The sequence below is a fragment of the Magallana gigas genome, chromosome 5 (genome assembly GCF_963853765.1).
Source record: "Magallana gigas chromosome 5, xbMagGiga1.1, whole genome shotgun sequence".
NCBI lineage: Eukaryota > Metazoa > Mollusca > Bivalvia > Ostreida > Ostreidae > Magallana > Magallana gigas.
The window spans coordinates 56,612,176-56,630,657 of NC_088857.1; the positions used below are offsets into that span (position 1 = coordinate 56,612,176).

Sequence of the window (18,482 nt, forward strand, 5' to 3'; positions counted from 1 at the left end):
TTGGGGAAATAATGGGAAATGACCCATTAACTTGACGTCATAGAAGCACTATGAATGATCGGTGTTGTAAAATTCATAGATATCAGGAGCTAACATATTCAGTTCTATGTTTTATTTTCTCGATATCATAGAGTATTTGTCTTCAACTTTGAAAAAAAAAACCCTGGGAAATAAGACCTTATCGAATATGGTTCATTGAATTAAAAATTGCTCTGCTATTTTTAGTGCAGGTTTAAAAAACATTCATGTTTACGGACGAATGATTGTGGAAATATAAAATAACCTAAGTAGCTAAAGGTACTTCACATTTTCAATATTCATTTTTACCTTTACTTATCATTACATTCGCCAATCTGTTAAACTCAAACAACTCTGTGATCAGTCTTCATTTCAAGTTTTGCAGCAGTTTATCGGGTTAATTTCAATCTGGAAAACACATTCTTCGTCTGTTAATAAAAAAACTTGATTTATCCATGACAATGTGGATTAATCTGTTGAACGTTTTAAAGGAAATTCCAAGTGTCTATATATATATATATATATATATATATATATATATATATATATATATATATATATATATATATATATATATATATATATATATATATATATATATTTATATCGAATACTTTTACACACAAGTTTATCAAAACTTTTCAACATGAAAGTACTCGTCTTAACATTGTCTTTCGCCGTTTTTGCGATCATGGTAGACGGTTTGCTTCGGTCTGGTATGTTACATTTTTTGTTAACTATTTAAATGGTGAATGCATTTGTAGGTAGTCCGTTTTTACATTGAAAATGAGAATTATCTTTTGATTAATTGTTGTGTGTGCAATTCATAACTTTTCTTTTATATGTAGACAATGCAAATAATGATTATTCACTGTACATGCACGTTTAATTTCTTGAGAGATTAAGGGAACAAAAACAAACTGTTTTTTTTTTCAAAGGAACATTCTGCAAATAAGTTTTAAAGCAAGATTACACCGCTTTCACTCAAATTTATTTTTATTTCCTTTTAATATTAGTATGTATTACTTCAGCTGATAATTCTAAAAATGTTGACAGAATGTCCAAAGGATCGTCCAAGAGTTTTTTGTAAAAGAAACCCATGCCGTGAACGTTATGCTGGTTGCAAAAATATAAGAGGGGCTTATTGCAGGTAAGGAAAATAAAACAGTCTGTTTAAACAATTTCCGTCAATATATGTAGGTATGAGCAACTAGGTAAGATGAAGGTAACGTACATTTGTAATGATAATAAAATATCTATAGGCTGGATGCAATAATTTGCCAAAACCATGTTTTACGAATGACTATATGCTCCAATATTCCGCTGAAATATAAAACGTTAACCATCACGTGTGGTTTTTTTAGTTTGTAGATGCCCGTACCAATATATGAATTATTAATACAGTTAGTTTGCTTCTACTATAATTGTCCGTCCTTTTTAACATAGAACTTATAATAATATTGTCAATAGATGCTACAATATCTGTTACAATATCAAACAAATATCTACAATTACGAAACACCAGTGCGTAAGACAAGCGTAGTTACTGTGTAGGTTCATTGTCGTTTTAGTCCTAACAACTGTAGGTGATGCTACAGACGATGGCATGTCCATGAGAGAAGTAACTAGTCTTTGTGTTCCAGGATGATTAATGAATAACTAGATCACTTACGTACAAATGTTGTTTGTGTCGTTACAGGCCATACTATTGTGGTGGGTGTTTCAGGCGCTGGTATATACGGATCTTTGAAGTGACCGGCTTATGTTATCCACGCTGAGCTGATCATCTTTCTTTGTGGGGAAATAGAATAATAAAATTGTGAGCTTATTCAGTTTGTTTACATTTGTAATGTCACGATGCAGGAGAGAGATTTCAGTTGTAGCTTATGATATGCAGAAATTAAAAACTTGTATTAGATGCATATGTGCATTTATTAGGAAATGTTGCTTTCCACATGAATAAAGAATGCAACAAATCATTTACAATTCCACTAAGTAATGAAATTACAAAAATGTTAAAATAGTACATCAAAGTTTTAAATGCCCTTGCGCTTTTAGGTGTGTACTAAAGTAAAATTGTTATATACCACACCCTTTAATTTTCACTGTTTGATAAAGACATGCTCCTTTTGTACGTGGATACGCCATGGATATTTTCAAGACAGGATTGAGGGATTTATTTGATCTCAGTCGTGTTTTGAAGCAAAGGTTTATAGAAAATACCTTAGATCACAGGTTAATAGGGAGATATGATATGTACGTTATCCTCTTTCCCAGCTGTTGTAAAATGATTTCAAGCAGGTAATGCTCTTAAAATAAGTAAGGAATGATTTTTAGTAATCTAATTGTATATTATAAACGTTTTGATAAGTGTTGCAATATCTAGAGCTTCACTACCTTAACCAAACATATATGTTACAGCTGTAAGGTAAATTTATTTAATCAATCTCTTTTCATTCTTACCAATTATTACAGATATGCAATGTTAAAATTGGTTAAGAAGATGTATTAGATGGAAGCACAATTTAAGGTTTTTGGTTATATAAAAAACGACTTGTTTTTATTTTCATGTTGCTCACTGATTCCAATATCTATAATATGAGACATCTTGAGGCGGTAAAAAAAAAACCTTCCAAGACGCAGTAAAGAGATTCCAACAACAGCATCAGTTGTGGCTTATGATATAAAGAACTTTAAAACTTGTTTTAGATGCAATATGCATGTATTGGAGAATTTCCCCTTTTCAAATAGATGGATAATACATCAAATAAGCTGTTTCACTTTATCATGAATTAATCATGAATTTACAAAATATTTAAGGCAAAATAATGTCATCATTATTAACGGAAACTACTAAAAAGAGAAAACAAAAAAAAACTTTTTTAATGATGGAGCGAAAACCGGATCTACATGGTTAATGTAATGTTAATGAGCTATAAAACTGATACCTAAATATATGATTCATTACACAGGTTTGAAAACATTGGGCAAACGGTCGCATTGATCACCAGAGCAACTGAGTACACTTAAAAATAAATAGCTATTTACATGTATATCATGACATGTGGTGGTGATGAACAGTGTTCAAAATCAATAGTCCAAAGGAAAATACAAAACAGGAGCAAAGCAGACATGGAATTCTTTAAAAAACTTAGAGGTAGGATCGGGTGCTATCGAGGAGTGAGCATCCTCTCCTGATCGGTCACACCCACCGTGTGTTCTTTGTCGTAATCAGAAAAAACGGAAAATCCGCAGACAATTAGGTGATTAATTATTGTCTAACAATAGGTATGAAAAACGACAGTCAGCATGTGAACCAATGGAATACTGTGTTTGCTGACAATGTCGTTATTTTGACTATAGAACTTTTAAAAAGATGACATTAATCGTGACTGTTGATAGTCCTGATTTATCAACTTTTTATCAGCAGATTGTCTCGCCTTGAAAACTGTTTATACGTAGTTCATGCCCTTGCGTATCGAACTGAGAGACAAAACCTTTATATGCCAGTAATGGAAAGGAAAGCTGACTACAAAAACATTGAAGTCATTACGTTTATCATAAAATTTTGTTGCTAGGTTACTTTTTTCAAAACAAATTCCAAAACTAAATCCACTGTTTTTTCAGGTTTATATTATATTCGATTATCTCAATAAATGTAGAGTCTTGGGGACAGTTTTTCAAATACTTCGTACAACAAAAAAACCTTCATTTATAAGCATCTTAATACTATATTCACAAACTATTTATAACATATTGTTTAAAAGAAATTCATTTTTTAAATCACATATGTGCGAGATAACGTTAAGGGTGGAGATTTTAATTTTGCCAAAAGATATCTTATTCAAGTTTATGAACAGAAACTGTCTGATTAATGTCATAATAAAAATATGATGACTGTATTAATTACGAATTAATATTACAAATAGTACTTATTTTTTACCGAAAATGGAATTTTTTGTATTAGACTAAGTTTTTTTTTTTAAAAGATACATCATCTAGCGCATGCTTGCTTCAACACTCTAACTGAAAGCTGGGCTCTTTTGGTGTGTCTTTATGCATATTGTGTAGTAAAGGCTTAAAATCTCTCTCTCTCTCTCTCTCTCTCTCTCTCTCTCTCTCTATATATATATATATATATATATATCATGCTTTTAATGTTGGCAAAGCGTCAGAGAGCGACCAAATTTTGGAGGCGACTATAAACAATCAAAGTACTGAAGTACTGACGGGAGTTGATTTTATCGAATATCATTTATTCAAAATCAACGATATGTGATTTTGCATGGCAAGTACATGTAGTATCAGTAATCGAAATATTTCTGAGAAATTGTATGGATCCAGGCAAGATTGAACTCTAGTTTTGTTCAACCAAACGCTCGGCTGTCTCTGTTTATCTCCGACAAGCAAGAGAGACTCTGTTTTGTTGGATATTAACGGAGGCACCCAAGCGTCTGGTTGAACGAGACTACATTGAAACATTGAACTCTAGCGTAGGAATACATACGACTTAAAAATTATCTAAACGGTTTGTACATTTTAAAATCTTACTATTTCCATGTTATTAATAAAAATTTTTTTTGAAAAAACAATGCTTCAAAATACATAGCATCGAATTTATCGATTATTTTTAAGAACTAAGTGTTGTCAGCGGTATAATTGATTTGTGCTTAGGTCCAAACACTGTTTCACTTTCGCTTTGCCCGCGTAAGTGCATAGGAGAATTGATTAAAATCAACTCCCAAAAATATGTCTGTCTAGTAGAAAAAAGTTCAACTATTGCTGCCTTGAATTTTATAACAAACGTTTTATATTCAATCCCCATTTCTTCAACGCGCAGCAAAGTAGTTATTGGAAATTCATGCGAATTGTATGTGTCCAAAATGCATAGTCTTGTTTTTAAAACACGATATTAATAAGAAAACTAAAAACGATAGACAATTCTCTCGAAATTAAAAAGTTTGCATCAAAATATATCCTTGCAATGAAATAATATTGAATGATAACGTACCATGTGAGCACGCAACATTGTTTCAACGTTGAGGTATGGTTAAATTCAAGTTGCAACGTTGGTGAACTATAATTCAACGCTGAATCAACATTTAAACACAAACCATACATGTATCTCAACGTGGTTTCACGTTAAATACCCAACATGTTTTGGCGTTTAAGGCATCAGCCATTTTTCTACGTGGAAACAACGTCCTAATAGATGAACTGTATAAACAATTTCAACTTTTAAACCAACTTCTTGAGTTTTTTTTTTTGGTTTTACTTCTATTTTGTGAAATACGTGTCACTACACGGAGTTCATTTTCAGTAAAGTGCCGGTTGTTTAAAGCTTTTAGACTATTTTATATTTACATTGGAGTATCTTTGGAGTATTTTTAGAACAGTCTGCAGAATGCACATGAAGAACTGACCGTTCTGGATTCTACAATATTGTGTTTACATCATGTGCTCTTACTATTTCATTGAAAACAACCATGAATATCATTTGGCGGAATACACATTGTTTGTTTGTGTTCATTTATACTACCATGATTTATATTAACGGCGACTTTTCAAATTCGAATCTATAATTTTTAGAAATAAAGTGTCAAAACACATTAAACAACGCAAACAAATAAGAACTGTATAATTAAATGCAACACTTAAAAAAAATCACTTTTTAAAATCTAGTTTCAACGTCACATCAACATATCTTCAACTAGATATTAACACCAATTCTACGTCGAAACAACGTTGCCTGAACTTTATCCTACAATATTTCAACGTTGATTCAACGTTGCTGTCTGACGTTGAAACAACGTTGTTTTATCACTGAAATGCCGGCTGGGGTAAAGAGTAAATATATTTACTGGGAACGTACTATTAGATTATTCATAGAAGTTGAGATCTGGTTTCGATGGATAGAACTCATTTGCTTGCAAAGTACGAGAGAGATAGAACTTTTCAGAGCGGGAGAACCAAGAGAGTGGGTTGACTAGTTAACGTGAAAAGTGCAGAACGCGCTCATCAAGCACAATAGCAGATACCTTGGATCGGACATATTTCAAATACAAAAAAAACCATAAAAAATAAAATGTAACAAATTTGACGTGAACCTAGTTTTGATGGAAAGAACTTTCCAGAATGGATTGCACAGGTTGCAGGTTGACTAATTAACATCATGGTGAAAAGTGAGGGCGATTAACCATCAAGCAGATACTTTGAATCGTCTTTGTATCAGAATAGAAACGGGCCGATTTAAGGAGGAGAAAGTAAACAATTATCTATTATATGTTCTGTGTAAGCCATAAAAGACGAATTTCATTTTTTGTAATCCACTGTACATCTTATTCAAAACTTAGAACCGCATTCTTCACTAGTATTGACTATTACCATCGATTAATTAACTTGTCAGACTCGGACTGCACTAGTCTATCGAACTTTCCCTGAGAAATTGCTAAATTCTTATTTTCAGCGTATATGTGCAGATAACCTATCCTATTTAAGAATAACAATGCGTAAATTAGCACATGGGTTTTGAAATTGTTTATGAAACACAGGTCACTATTATAGATCATTTACGTGCTTACTGACCGACTTACTTACTTATCTACACACTAACTGTAGAGGGGGTTATAGATTCTGGTACCTCTATGAAAAGAAGTAACAGATCCTTGTATTCCAGGTTAACTATTTGACATCTATACTACTATATAAAAATAATAGACTCGAATTTTTGGGCTTTAATACCGAGAAATCGGAAGAGTACTGTCTTTTGTTTTATATATTTTAAACATCATTAGTACTTGAAGATTACTTATTTGTTTTTATTTTTTCCGAATCAAGCTTCGCTAATTTTAAATAATCAACGAAAATTCCTTTAAAAAATCCGGAAATCGTCTGCATTTTTTTGGATTTTACAATATTGCGCATGCGCATTACATTCACTTTTAATCACTGGAGGCTCTTTAGTTTATGTTTCCATAATATCACATTTGCATGGATAAACTCAGAAACGATCTTACAAATCCGTGTAAATTTTCATTAAAATTTTTTATATATATATATATTTTCTGTTCATCAAAGGAAATACGGTAGATAGGCCTAACTCTAACTCAGTGCATTTAATATTTAAAAAAATCTCGAAAGACATATGTACATTTGTAAATTCGAAGCGAGTAAAAAACGTTGGTGAAAAATTCTTCATTAATATGAATTAAATTTTTAGATGAATGGTATTTACAGCCTCAAAATGGGTTTTTATTACTAATTCGACTGTTATTTTCAATGCAGCTTCATAAAGTTTCTCGAAAATCGTTTCGGAGCGATTCTGCAATTGTTTGCTACATTACGGGTATATGGGAGGCATTTCAACTGTAGTGAAGGCCTGTCCCGAGTCATAGTTAGATTATTGTAACTAAGCAGAGTGTAGTGTATTTTATATTTTCAAATAATATAATCAATATGTAACCGAAAGCAGGGATTAATAGAACAATTCCAGAGCCGAATTTGTGATATGTGTCCATACGTTTGGCTTTAGATTAATAAAGATATTACATTTAGTACATATATGACACCTTACGGAAAGTACCGGAGCGTATGACCTGTAAAATATAAACAGAGAGAACATAAAATCTTTATATATTTGATAGAGAGCATTGCATTGTTATGTTTCTGAGCTAATAATTTGTATAAATTTGTATAAATTCCTTGAATGACTCATTTATATGGAAATTAAAACATCGAAACTAATATTCACAGAATATGCACCAACTACAGAAAAAACTTCTTTTTTCATTAGTAACCATGATTCGCAATTAATTTGACCAAATATCGATTTCTTTTGCTCGCCATATTAAATTGTAATGCAGTATTAGCGACATCGTGGATATTTATCATACATTTGGAACTTTATAAACTGCGCTATATAAAGATACAAACTTATAATTACTGTTATGATCAAATATTTACAAATTTAATTAAACTGCGATACAATTTATTTAGAAGATGCCACTATTTTATCAATGGATCTTTGTATTGTTACAACATAGAGTTGTTCCCCTTTATTTTTCAGATATTTCAATTCCGGATTGAATCCGTTACCATTTTGCATTTTAGTAACATTTCCGTATTTGTAATGTTCTACACGGCATGGCGCCCACTCCAATTTGCATATATTTTATGCTGTTATAGTCCCGCATAGAGTAAGTCTTGCATTATTACTGTTTTTCTTTGATCTGTGTTATATTCCGAGTGTCATAACGGTGTAGCTTTTTTGTAAAATGTGTTTAATTGTGCATAACGTGATTTCAGTGATTTGTATCTTAATCTAAATTTAGTAACGGATGTTAGCTACAGAGTTAGGGTTCACATTTGGTTTCCCGCGTCTTACATAGTCAATCGAATATTTTATGTACGACTTGTTGTCAGTATTATCATCTTACTCATGTAACAATTATCTAGTCAATTTCTGTATACTCAAAGCAACCTTTGTATAGCAACATTTTCAGTAAGGTTGTACAGCAAATATTATAGTCAACGTCATGCTAGATTTGACTCATAAATGTTTCATACTTATAAAATGAACAGTTGTCAAATATGTCATAAAAGGATTAGAAACACATTGTAACCTTTCTAAATGTATGTTTATTTTTATTTTTCAGTTTCTTACTAGTCTACTAGTATATATACTATATGTATGCATATCAAGAAATAAAGCAGTGTCAGACCACAAGGCTTTACAGTAAGTAATCTGGTGCAATTCAGCATAATGTCACAGCCAACAGAGGATGACTTAACACCTACCATGTCCACTCCACAGTCCATGGAGCAAGAGCAAGAGCTTACAGACACATGTGAAGGGGTGACAACAAGAGAACACAGAACCTTGTCCGAAAAAGGATTGATGTTTTATCAGTCTCGAGTGGACCATCTATCAGCAAAACTAACAAGAGTTGGAAAAGATCTTGACAGTTTACTTAACACAACTATATGTGAGGAAACAGATATTGAACTACTATCAAAACGTTTATTTGAAGTCTATAAGACATATGAAAATTTAAGTTCTGATTTTCTGAACTTCCTCATCAGACACAACACAGACGACAGTGCACGCGAACAGGCAGGTCTTACGCTCATTAAAGCCACATATGCTCAACGTGTAGAACAATTTGTTAAGAAAATGGATAGTGTTCACAGAGTTCGCGAACCAAAAACAAAATCCAACAGCTTTAAATCTGCAAGATCTTCAAGCAAGTCATCAAGTGTGGCATCTCTCCTCGGACGACAACGAGCTAAGCGAGAAGCTTATGTTTGCAGAACAAGAAGCTATGTTAAAGGCAAAGATGGACGTTCTGTCAGTCAGAAAAGAAGCTGCTGTAGCCGATGCGGAGTACCTTGGAATGAAAGAGGAATTAGATCTCTGGGATGAAGACTCCGTGTGTGATGATAACAACAACAGTGATATTCTCACCAAATACTTTTGTTCTCAACTTATGGAGAATGACAACACCGACACACAAACAGGAAGTGTTCCTCCTGTGTTCAGTGTACAACAGCGTTCTAACAACACCGACACACAAACAGGAAGTGTTCCTCCTGTGTTCAGTGTACAACAGCGTTCAAACAATACCGACACACAAACAGGAAGTGTTCCTCCTGTGTTCAGTATACAACAGCACACTGACACCAAGACTGGTGCAACTACTAGGACGTGTACTAAGCGTGAAGATCAAGTTATGCCATCCACGGAGCGAACTCGACCACCAATCACAAGCTCGTTGAACGCATATGCTCCTACTTTTCAGCCAACAAACCATAGTAGCCCTGCACAGCCGAAACTATCACAAGTAAAATCATCACAACCAGCATCATCTCAGCCATCACAACCTTCACAGCCGGAAGCACCACAACCTGCACTACTCAGCGAGTTTGCTAACTACATGAATAAGAAAGATCTTCTGCGTTGGTCATTGGTCACCTTTGATGATCGTCCTGAAACTTATCAGTCTTGGAAGGATAGCTTTGAGGTACTTACCCAAGAATTGAATGCCAATCCAAGAGAAGAACTGAATTTACTGATCCACTACCTGGGACCTGACTCTAGAAAACATGCTGTGAGCATACGAACTGCTAATCTCAACAACCCACAGAAAGCTCTGGAGAAGTTGTGGAGTCGCTTGGATGACCGATATGGAAGCCCAGTCCTACTTGAATCATCTATAAAATCAAGATTGTCAGAATTCCCAAAATTGACGGGTAAGGACAGCAAGAAACTATTTGAATTGGCAGATTTGTTAAGTGAAGTGCAGCTGCGGATGGAGGATCCTACCCTCAACCGATCCCTTGCATATCTAGATTCGTCCACTGGCATGCGCCCAATTGTTGCAAAACTTCCAATTAACTTGCAGGAGAAGTGGACGACACGTGCAACCAATTACAATTTACAAAACGGGGTGACATACCCACCATTTACCTACCTTGTACAATTCGTGACTGAAATGAGCCGTATCCGGAATGATCCCAGCTTTAATTATCAAGCAACATGCGAAACCAGTACGAACTGTTCAAATCGTTCAAACTTTGCGAATGATTTTCGACACAGAGACTCTTTTAAGAAAAACAATGTTCAGGTGAAGAAAACAGCTGTAAACACATCGCAAGAAGATCCCAATATCAACATGGGAAACAACTGTTTTTTACACGTGTCCCGGCATAAGCTCAATCAGTGTAAGACATTCCAAAAGCTGACTCTTAACGAACGTAAGAAACTTCTGAAAGACTACAACTTCTGTTTTAAATGTTGTGATTCAACCACACACACTTATACAGGTTGTAGTGCATTTGTGAAATGTGATATTTGTGGAAACAGAAATCATCCTGCAGCACTACACGTCAGTGACATGTCCACCAAGAGACCAGGTGTTACACGTAGGTCACATTATGGCGGGGAGGAATCCAACAAGTCAGACTCTACACCCAGATCACATTATGACGGGGAGGAATCCAGGACTAACCTGAGTTCATGTTGTACAGAACTGTGTGGCAAAGACTTTACAGGGAGGTCTTGTTCCAAGACTATTCTAGTCAGAGTATATCCCGTGAATCAGCCTGAAAAATCACTGAGTGTATACGCATTGATAGACGATCAGAGTACCCATACACTTGCCAGAACTGAATTGTTTGATGCTTTAGATATTCCAATGTCTTCAGTTACAACATACTCGTTGAAGTCATGTGCCGGCACCTTTCAACGAAGTGGGAGGCAGGCTTCTGGACTAGTGGTGGAGTCAAACAATGGTTCCTGTAGATTACTGCTGCCACGGGTTACAGAGTGCGAACAAATTCCAGAGGAGGAAAGTGAAATTCCAACACCAGATATTGTTAAATTTCATTCACACCTTAGTGGGGTAGATATTCCTCCGCTTAACCAAAAAGCACAAGTTCTACTGTTGATTGGTCGAGATCTACCAGAGGCTCACCACATTGAAGATCAACGTACAGGACCACGAGGAACTCCTTTTGCCCAGAAGCTAGCCCTGGGATGGGTTCTCATCGGAAATGTTTGTCTTGAAAACCTCCATCCACCTGCTAGTGTGAACGTCTTGAAGACGACTGTGCATCAAAGTGGCAGAGTTAGTGTATTTGACAAATGTGAATACAATATATCACTCAAATTAGATGATGATCCCATTTTCAGACGCCAAGCAAACGACAATGATTTAGGACAATCTATTGAAGATAACCAATTCATTGAACTGATGGATAAAGCCTTCACCAAAAATTCAACCGGAAATTGGACTGCTCCCCTACCTTTCCGGGAAACGCAAGAAATCTTGCCAAACAACAGATCAATGGCATTGAAACGAGCACTCATGCTTCAAAGGAGCCTTCGTCGGAACACAACAAAACAAGAACACTTTGTGAGTTTCATGCAGGGCATCTTTGACTCTGGTCATGCCGAGATTGCGCCTCCTGTTCAACCGGGACAGGAGTGCTGGTACTTGCCCATATTTGGGGTGTACCACCCTAAGAAGAAGGACAAAATACGAGTGGTATTTGACTCTTCCTGCAAACACGATGGCATTTCCTTGAATGATGTGTTGATGTTGGGACCAGACTTAATGAATCGTCTTGATGGAGTGCTCATAAGATTCAGGAAGGAGCCCATAGCCGTGATTGCAGACATTCAGCAAATGTTTTTCTGTTTTCGTGTGGCAGAACCTCACCGAGATTACCTCCGTTTCTTCTGGCATCAAAACAACGACCCAGCGCAAGAACTTCTAGAGTACCGAATGTGCGTTCATGTGTTTGGCAACAGACCCTCCCCAGCAGTTGCCACATACGGCCTTCGACGTTGTGTAAGAGATGACTGTAGTGAAGTGGTGAAACAGTTTGTTACCAGAAATTTTTACGTTGATGATGGTTTGGCATCATTTCCCAGTGTGAGTGAAGCAGTTAATGTTCTAAAGCAAACACAGAAGACACTCCTGGAAGGTGGAAATTTGAAACTCCACAAGATTGCATCGAATAGTGAAGAAGTCATGCAACAGTTTTCAACTGCAGATCTAGCAAAATCCATGGAACAGCTTGATCTAGATCGAGATGATCTGCCTATACACCACAGCTTAGGTTTGAGTTGGGACCTTGCTACAGATACCTTCATCTACAAAGCCTCGGAGGAGCTGAAACCATTCACCAAGAGAGGATTGCTGTCAACTGTAAATGGTTTATTTGATCCACTCGGCTTCATTGCGCCCATTATTCTAAATGGACGATTCATCATGAGACAAGCTTTCACTGGGATTGAAAGTTGGGATGATCCCTTACCTACAACTATCATGGGTGCATGGAAACTTTGGTTAGAACAACTCAAAAGACTTAATAGTGTGCATATTCCACGGTGGCTACTTTCTGTATCATACCAAATGTGCGTCCACAAGACACTTCACATCTTTTGCGATGCCTCTGAAAAGGCAGTGAGTGCCTGTGCCTACCTTCGGGGTGTGACTTCAGAGAAGATATCCGTAGGTTTCGTATTTGGGAAATGTAAAGTTGCACCAAAAAGTGGACATACGATTCCAAGATTGGAGCTTTGTGCGGCAGTCCTAGCTGTAGAGCTTGGGGAGATGCTATCTAGGGAGCTTGACCTTTCTTTAGAGGACATCAAGTATTACTCTGACAGCAAAGTGGTACTGGGGTATCTATCCAATGAACGCAGACGGTTCTATGTTTATGTATGCAACCGTGTATCCAGGATACGAAAGAGTTCCTCTCCACATCAGTGGAATTATGTAGCTACAGAAGAAAACCCGGCGGACCAGGGAACTCGTGGACTTTTGCCAGAACAACTTTGTGATAGTTTATGGTTAAATGGGCCAGACTTCCTCAGAGGAAACTTAAGAAATCCCAATAATGAGAAGTTCTTTTTGGTAGATCCAGATAAAGATACAGAGATACGGGCAGAGATAGTGACTCTAAAGACCATATCATCCAAGTCAACTTTAGGCATTTCTCGCTTTAACCGCTTTGGGAGTTGGTCGAGTCTAGTGCGTGCCATAACACTTATCAAGAGAAGACTCAGTAAGAAAGGAAATGAAATATCTCGTCTAGATTCAGAATTGTTGATCATCAAAGAGACTCAAAAACAGTTTTATCAGAAAGAAATAAATGCATTACATGCTGGTAGACCACTGCCAAGAGACAGCACAATTCTAGCTTTGTCTCCATACCTAGATGATGGCTTGCTGCGAGTTGGTGGACGTATCAATTTATGTGACTTACCTGTCTGTGAAAAGACACCTATCCTGACACCTGGCCAGAGTCATATCGCTCGGCTATTAGTTCGCCATCATCATGAGAAAATTTACCATCAAGGGCGTCATCTTACAGAAGGTGCTATAAGGAGTGAAGGACTATGGATTACTGGAGGGAAACGCCTAGTGTCATCTATCATTCATCATTGTGTTACGTGCCGCAAGATGAGAGGAAAGCCACTTAATCAGAAGATGGCAGATCTTCCTAAAGACCGACTCACAAAGTCACCACCCTTCACCTTTGTAGGGGTAGATGTGTTTGGACCCTGGACTATCATCACAAGACGTACAAGAGGGGGCAGCGCACATTCAAAACGCTGGGCTGTATTATTCACTTGTCTGTACAGCAGAGCGGTCCACATTGAGGTCATTGAGGAAATGACCTCTTCCTCATTCATTAACGCCATGAGACGGTTCATTGCAATGCGTGGTGCAGTTTCAGAATTTAGATCAGATAGAGGAACAAACTTTGTGGGGGCTGCTTCAGAGTTAAACATGAACATAGTGAATGTCGAAGACAGCAGAATGAGGGCATTTCTGGAGGACAAGCGCATTGTCTGGAAGTTTAATCCTCCGCATGCATCACATTTTGGCGGCAGTTGGGAAAGGATGATCGGCATTGCGCGTCGCATCCTTGACGCAATGCTTATGGATACCAAACACGGGAAACTGACACATGAGGTGTTGACGACCTTTATGGCAGAGGTCATGGCTATAATGAATTCAAGACCATTAGTACCTGTATCCGGTGATGTTGAAGCACCATTCATCCTATCACCGCAGATGCTGCTGACACAAAAGACCCAGGAAGTACCTACTGAATTTAAAGATCTTGATGTGAAAGACATGTACCGCAGTCAATGGAAAATGGTCCAGGTCATGGCGAACACCTTCTGGAAGCGCTGGAAAAGTGAGTTCCTTTCCACCCTGCAGCCTCGTCAGAAGTGGCTAGTTTCGACAGACAACCTTAAAGAAGGAGATGTTGTTTTACTCCACGACAAAGAAAGTGCACGTACTGATTGGCCAGTTGGTGTCGTGAACCGCATATTCCCGAGTAACTCTGATGGTCTGGTACGTAAAATCGAAGTGCGTATTCTTAAGGATGGAAAGCCATGCCTTTACATCAGACCGGCGACGGAAGTGATTTCATTGCTGACAGTGTGAACTATATAACAGAAACTTGTTTTTTGTGTGAAAATAATGTTCAGTTTATACATTTGTTTGCTACATACAAGTAGTGTTTACTGTGAAAATATTTTTCTTCATTGTTAGGTTTTTTTTTTTTTTTTTTTTAGGGTGATAAAATCAGACGGGGAGTGTATTGTTACAACATAGAGTTGTTCCCCTTTATTTTTCAGATATTTCAATTCTGGATTGAATCCGTTACCATTTTGCATTTTAGTAACATTTCCGTATTTGTAATGTTCTACACGGCATGGCGCCCACTCCAATTTGCATATATTTTATGCTGTTATAGTCCCGCATAGAGTAAGTCTTGCATTATTACTGTTTTTCTTTGATCTGTGTTATATTCCGAGTGTCATAACGGTGTAGCTTTTTTGTAAAATGTGTTTAATTGTGCATAACGTGATTTCAGTGATTTGTATCTTAATCTAAATTTAGTAACGGATGTTAGCTACAGAGTTAGGGTTCACATTTGGTTTCCCGCGTCTTACATAGTCAATCGAATATTTTATGTACGACTTGTTGTCAGTATTATCATCTTACTCATGTAACAATTATCTAGTCAATTTCTGTATACTCAAAGCAACCTTTGTATAGCAACATTTTCAGTAAGGTTGTACAGCAAATATTATAGTCAACGTCATGCTAGATTTGACTCATAAATGTTTCATACTTATAAAATGAACAGTTGTCAAATATGTCATAAAAGGATTAGAAACACATTGTAACCTTTCTAAATGTATGTTTATTTTTATTTTTCAGTTTCTTACTAGTCTACTAGTATATATACTATATGTATGCATATCAAGAAATAAAGCAGTGTCAGACCACAAGGCTTTACAATCTTCATTGTTTCGATTTTTTCGGATGTGAGCCTATAGGCCTATTCCGTTTTGAAATAAGTACATTTTACATCTCTATGCAGCTTTTTTAGCATTTGTATAATGAAAAAAAAGTGTTTATGTAAAAAAGAAAAATTAAATGCACAAGAAGGTAAAATCCCATTGCATGCACATGCTTTTTGGAAAATCCATTAAATAACAATGAGAATTAAGGATTGAAAATTTCGAAAATCATCAAAAACATGCAGACCTGTTAGGTTGTTAAGATAGCAATTTGTCTGGAAAAATATGAGCATGAAGACTGTGGTGATACTGGCAGCAATGTCTAGTTCATTACTGTGACCACGGACAAAGGAGGCATGCCTCATTAGTTAGAAAATAGATAAAGTGAATAAATAAACAAATGTAACAACATTCCCCACGCTATCTGTAGATATGAACAACTTACACTTAATAGATAAACAACACATAGATATATTACTGTCTGTTTATTACCCAGAACAGTGCGGATCATTAACATTCACACTGACTTTATACAGTCAACATCTAATACATGTAACTACTTAAGAGAAATGATCAACATATTACCGTAATAGGTTCATTTAGATTTCAATGCTTGGAGACATCATTCCCGCTGATATGGTTTACGATCAAGGTTTCTTTCTATATAGTTTAGTTTCGGAATAAAAGGTCTAGATCTAGAATACTATTCTACGAAAATGGGGAGTGTATTGTTTTTTCTTTTGTTTTTTTTGTTTGTATTAATTACGTGTTTTAAAAACAAAACAATGCATTTTGGACACATATTCAATGCGCATGAATTATTATGAACTAGTTTACAAAGCATCAAAGCATTCGCATTCTGTTGTACATCGAAGAAATTGGAAATTGATTTTGTAACGCTTGTTTCAAAATTCAATGCACTGTGTATTTTTTCTAATAGCCAGACATATTTTGTTAAAAACATTAACATATGTAAAACCGAACCAGCCTTAAATAGTGTGATACATCATAGATAGCGAATCCGCTAAGCTTCTGGGTAAAAAATGCGTAATATAGTGTTGGTTACTTGCCGAAAAGTGTTCAGTGTATATATATGCATACCTCTTTTGATAGTTAATTTTGGCATAACATCTTCAAAAGATTTACATTGATATGCCTGCATTTATGCAACCGTTAAATTGTTCAGAATGTTTTTTAATATATTTATAATTTATATGAGATGTAACTAAAAATTTCATATATATTCTATCAGACAGTAAACTTTGGTTTTTTTGGCTTCAATTTATTATCATATTCGAATCTCTTTGTCTTCTTTCAATGGCTTTTGAAGGAAACACATAAATTTTTGTTTGATGGTGTTTAACAAGTGACTGTCAATCACACTTCTTTGAAGTAAAAAAAAAAAGATTTTCGATGAAACGGTATCCATTGGAAAGTCCCTACGAGTTGCTAAATGTAACAAGTTGAACAAAGTCTGTGTTTATATTTAACAAATTAGTCATTGCTAGTATGTACTCAATGCAAATAATTGAAAGCCAGGCGAAGTAATTAAGGTCTTCCGTTTCCAGCGAAAGTTGGGTACAAATTTTGTTTCAAAATTTTCATACGTTTTGATCTGCATCTTATTATCAGTTAACGTTGATATTTTGTTTAGACATATATAACAAAAGTGGGTGAGTAGCTAAGAGATCTTTCCACCAAAATCAAGAAAAATGGACTGGCCCCTTCATTTAGGGGCCAAGAGACTCGTCAATTCTATTACAAATAACTTTAAAATGATTAAGATTTTAATTGTAATGCATTAAGCAAAGTTAGTGATCGTAACAATTACTATCTGGAAAACTCATTGCCACACGCAATTATTACGTAAAGATTTATTTTTATACATTATCTGAAAGTAAAGGGGGGAGGGGGTTAATTCTGAAATTGTATCGATTATTCAAGGTATTTAAAACAGAAATCGATCGGAAGACCTACTCGTTACTTGTAACGAGATCGTATCTAGTTTTCAATTATTTTTTATTTGTAGAGATTTTGTAATATGAATTTCATTAAATATCAAGCATAACGAATGAGACTTACGACTTGCGACATCGTATATTGTAGTTTTAGGTTATATTTAAATTTGAGTTTATTAGTTATTACTTAATTAAAGTTTCCTTTACTTAAAATGAGAATAAAACTTTGTCTACACAAATGTTTCATGACTCAAAACATTGAATAAACGTTGTTCCTATGCGTGTGTAAAATGTCATTTCACTCGTAAGCATCATGTTCATCATTACTGATTTCCTGTTGCACCAAAACACCAGAACAAAAGACATGCGTTTTTCACTTTACATCTTTGATAATCAAACGAAAGTTGATGTTTCACTGGAAATTCTATAGAAATATTCATTTGGTATCAATCAAATAAGACAAATTTAAAGCGCTGATTTTTTTTTTCGTGGTTATAACACAAACACGTTAATTACAGCAAATGCCAACTAAATACTATGAATACAAAACGTATCAACAAAATAAATAATAAAACAAAATCAAGATTGAAAAGCCATATTTAATCATATGGAGATGACACTGTGGGCCTTTTTGCTTGTTTTTGGATCCTTTCTGGTTTTGGCATCTGGAC

General features: G+C 35.5%; 1 protein-coding gene and 1 long non-coding RNA gene across 2 annotated transcripts; both read left to right on the forward strand.

Annotated features, from left to right (window-relative positions):
• The first annotated feature begins 631 nt into the window (after positions 1-631).
• On the forward strand, positions 632-2,138 carry LOC136275305 (uncharacterized). The gene is made up of 3 exons (XR_010713872.1): positions 632-734; positions 1,075-1,168; positions 1,718-2,138. It is a non-coding gene; the product is annotated as an uncharacterized lncRNA (long non-coding RNA).
• Positions 2,139-8,779: 6,641 nt separating this feature from the next.
• Positions 8,780-14,987, forward strand: LOC117692054 (uncharacterized). Its single transcript, XM_066085292.1, has 2 exons — positions 8,780-8,962; positions 9,174-14,987. Exons 1-2 carry the CDS (start codon positions 8,780-8,782, stop codon positions 14,985-14,987), a joined length of 5,997 nt encoding a protein of 1,998 aa, XP_065941364.1.
• The last annotated feature ends 3,495 nt before the right edge of the window (positions 14,988-18,482 follow it).

Coding starts and splice junctions, on each gene's coding strand:
- LOC117692054 (XM_066085292.1), top strand. CDS start 8,780: ATGTCACAGCCAACAGAGGATGACTTAACACCTACCATGTCCACTCCA. Junction 8,963..9,173: donor TATCAGCAAAACTAACAAGA/GTTGGAAAAGAT, acceptor CTCAACGTGTAG/AACAATTTGTTAAGAAAATG.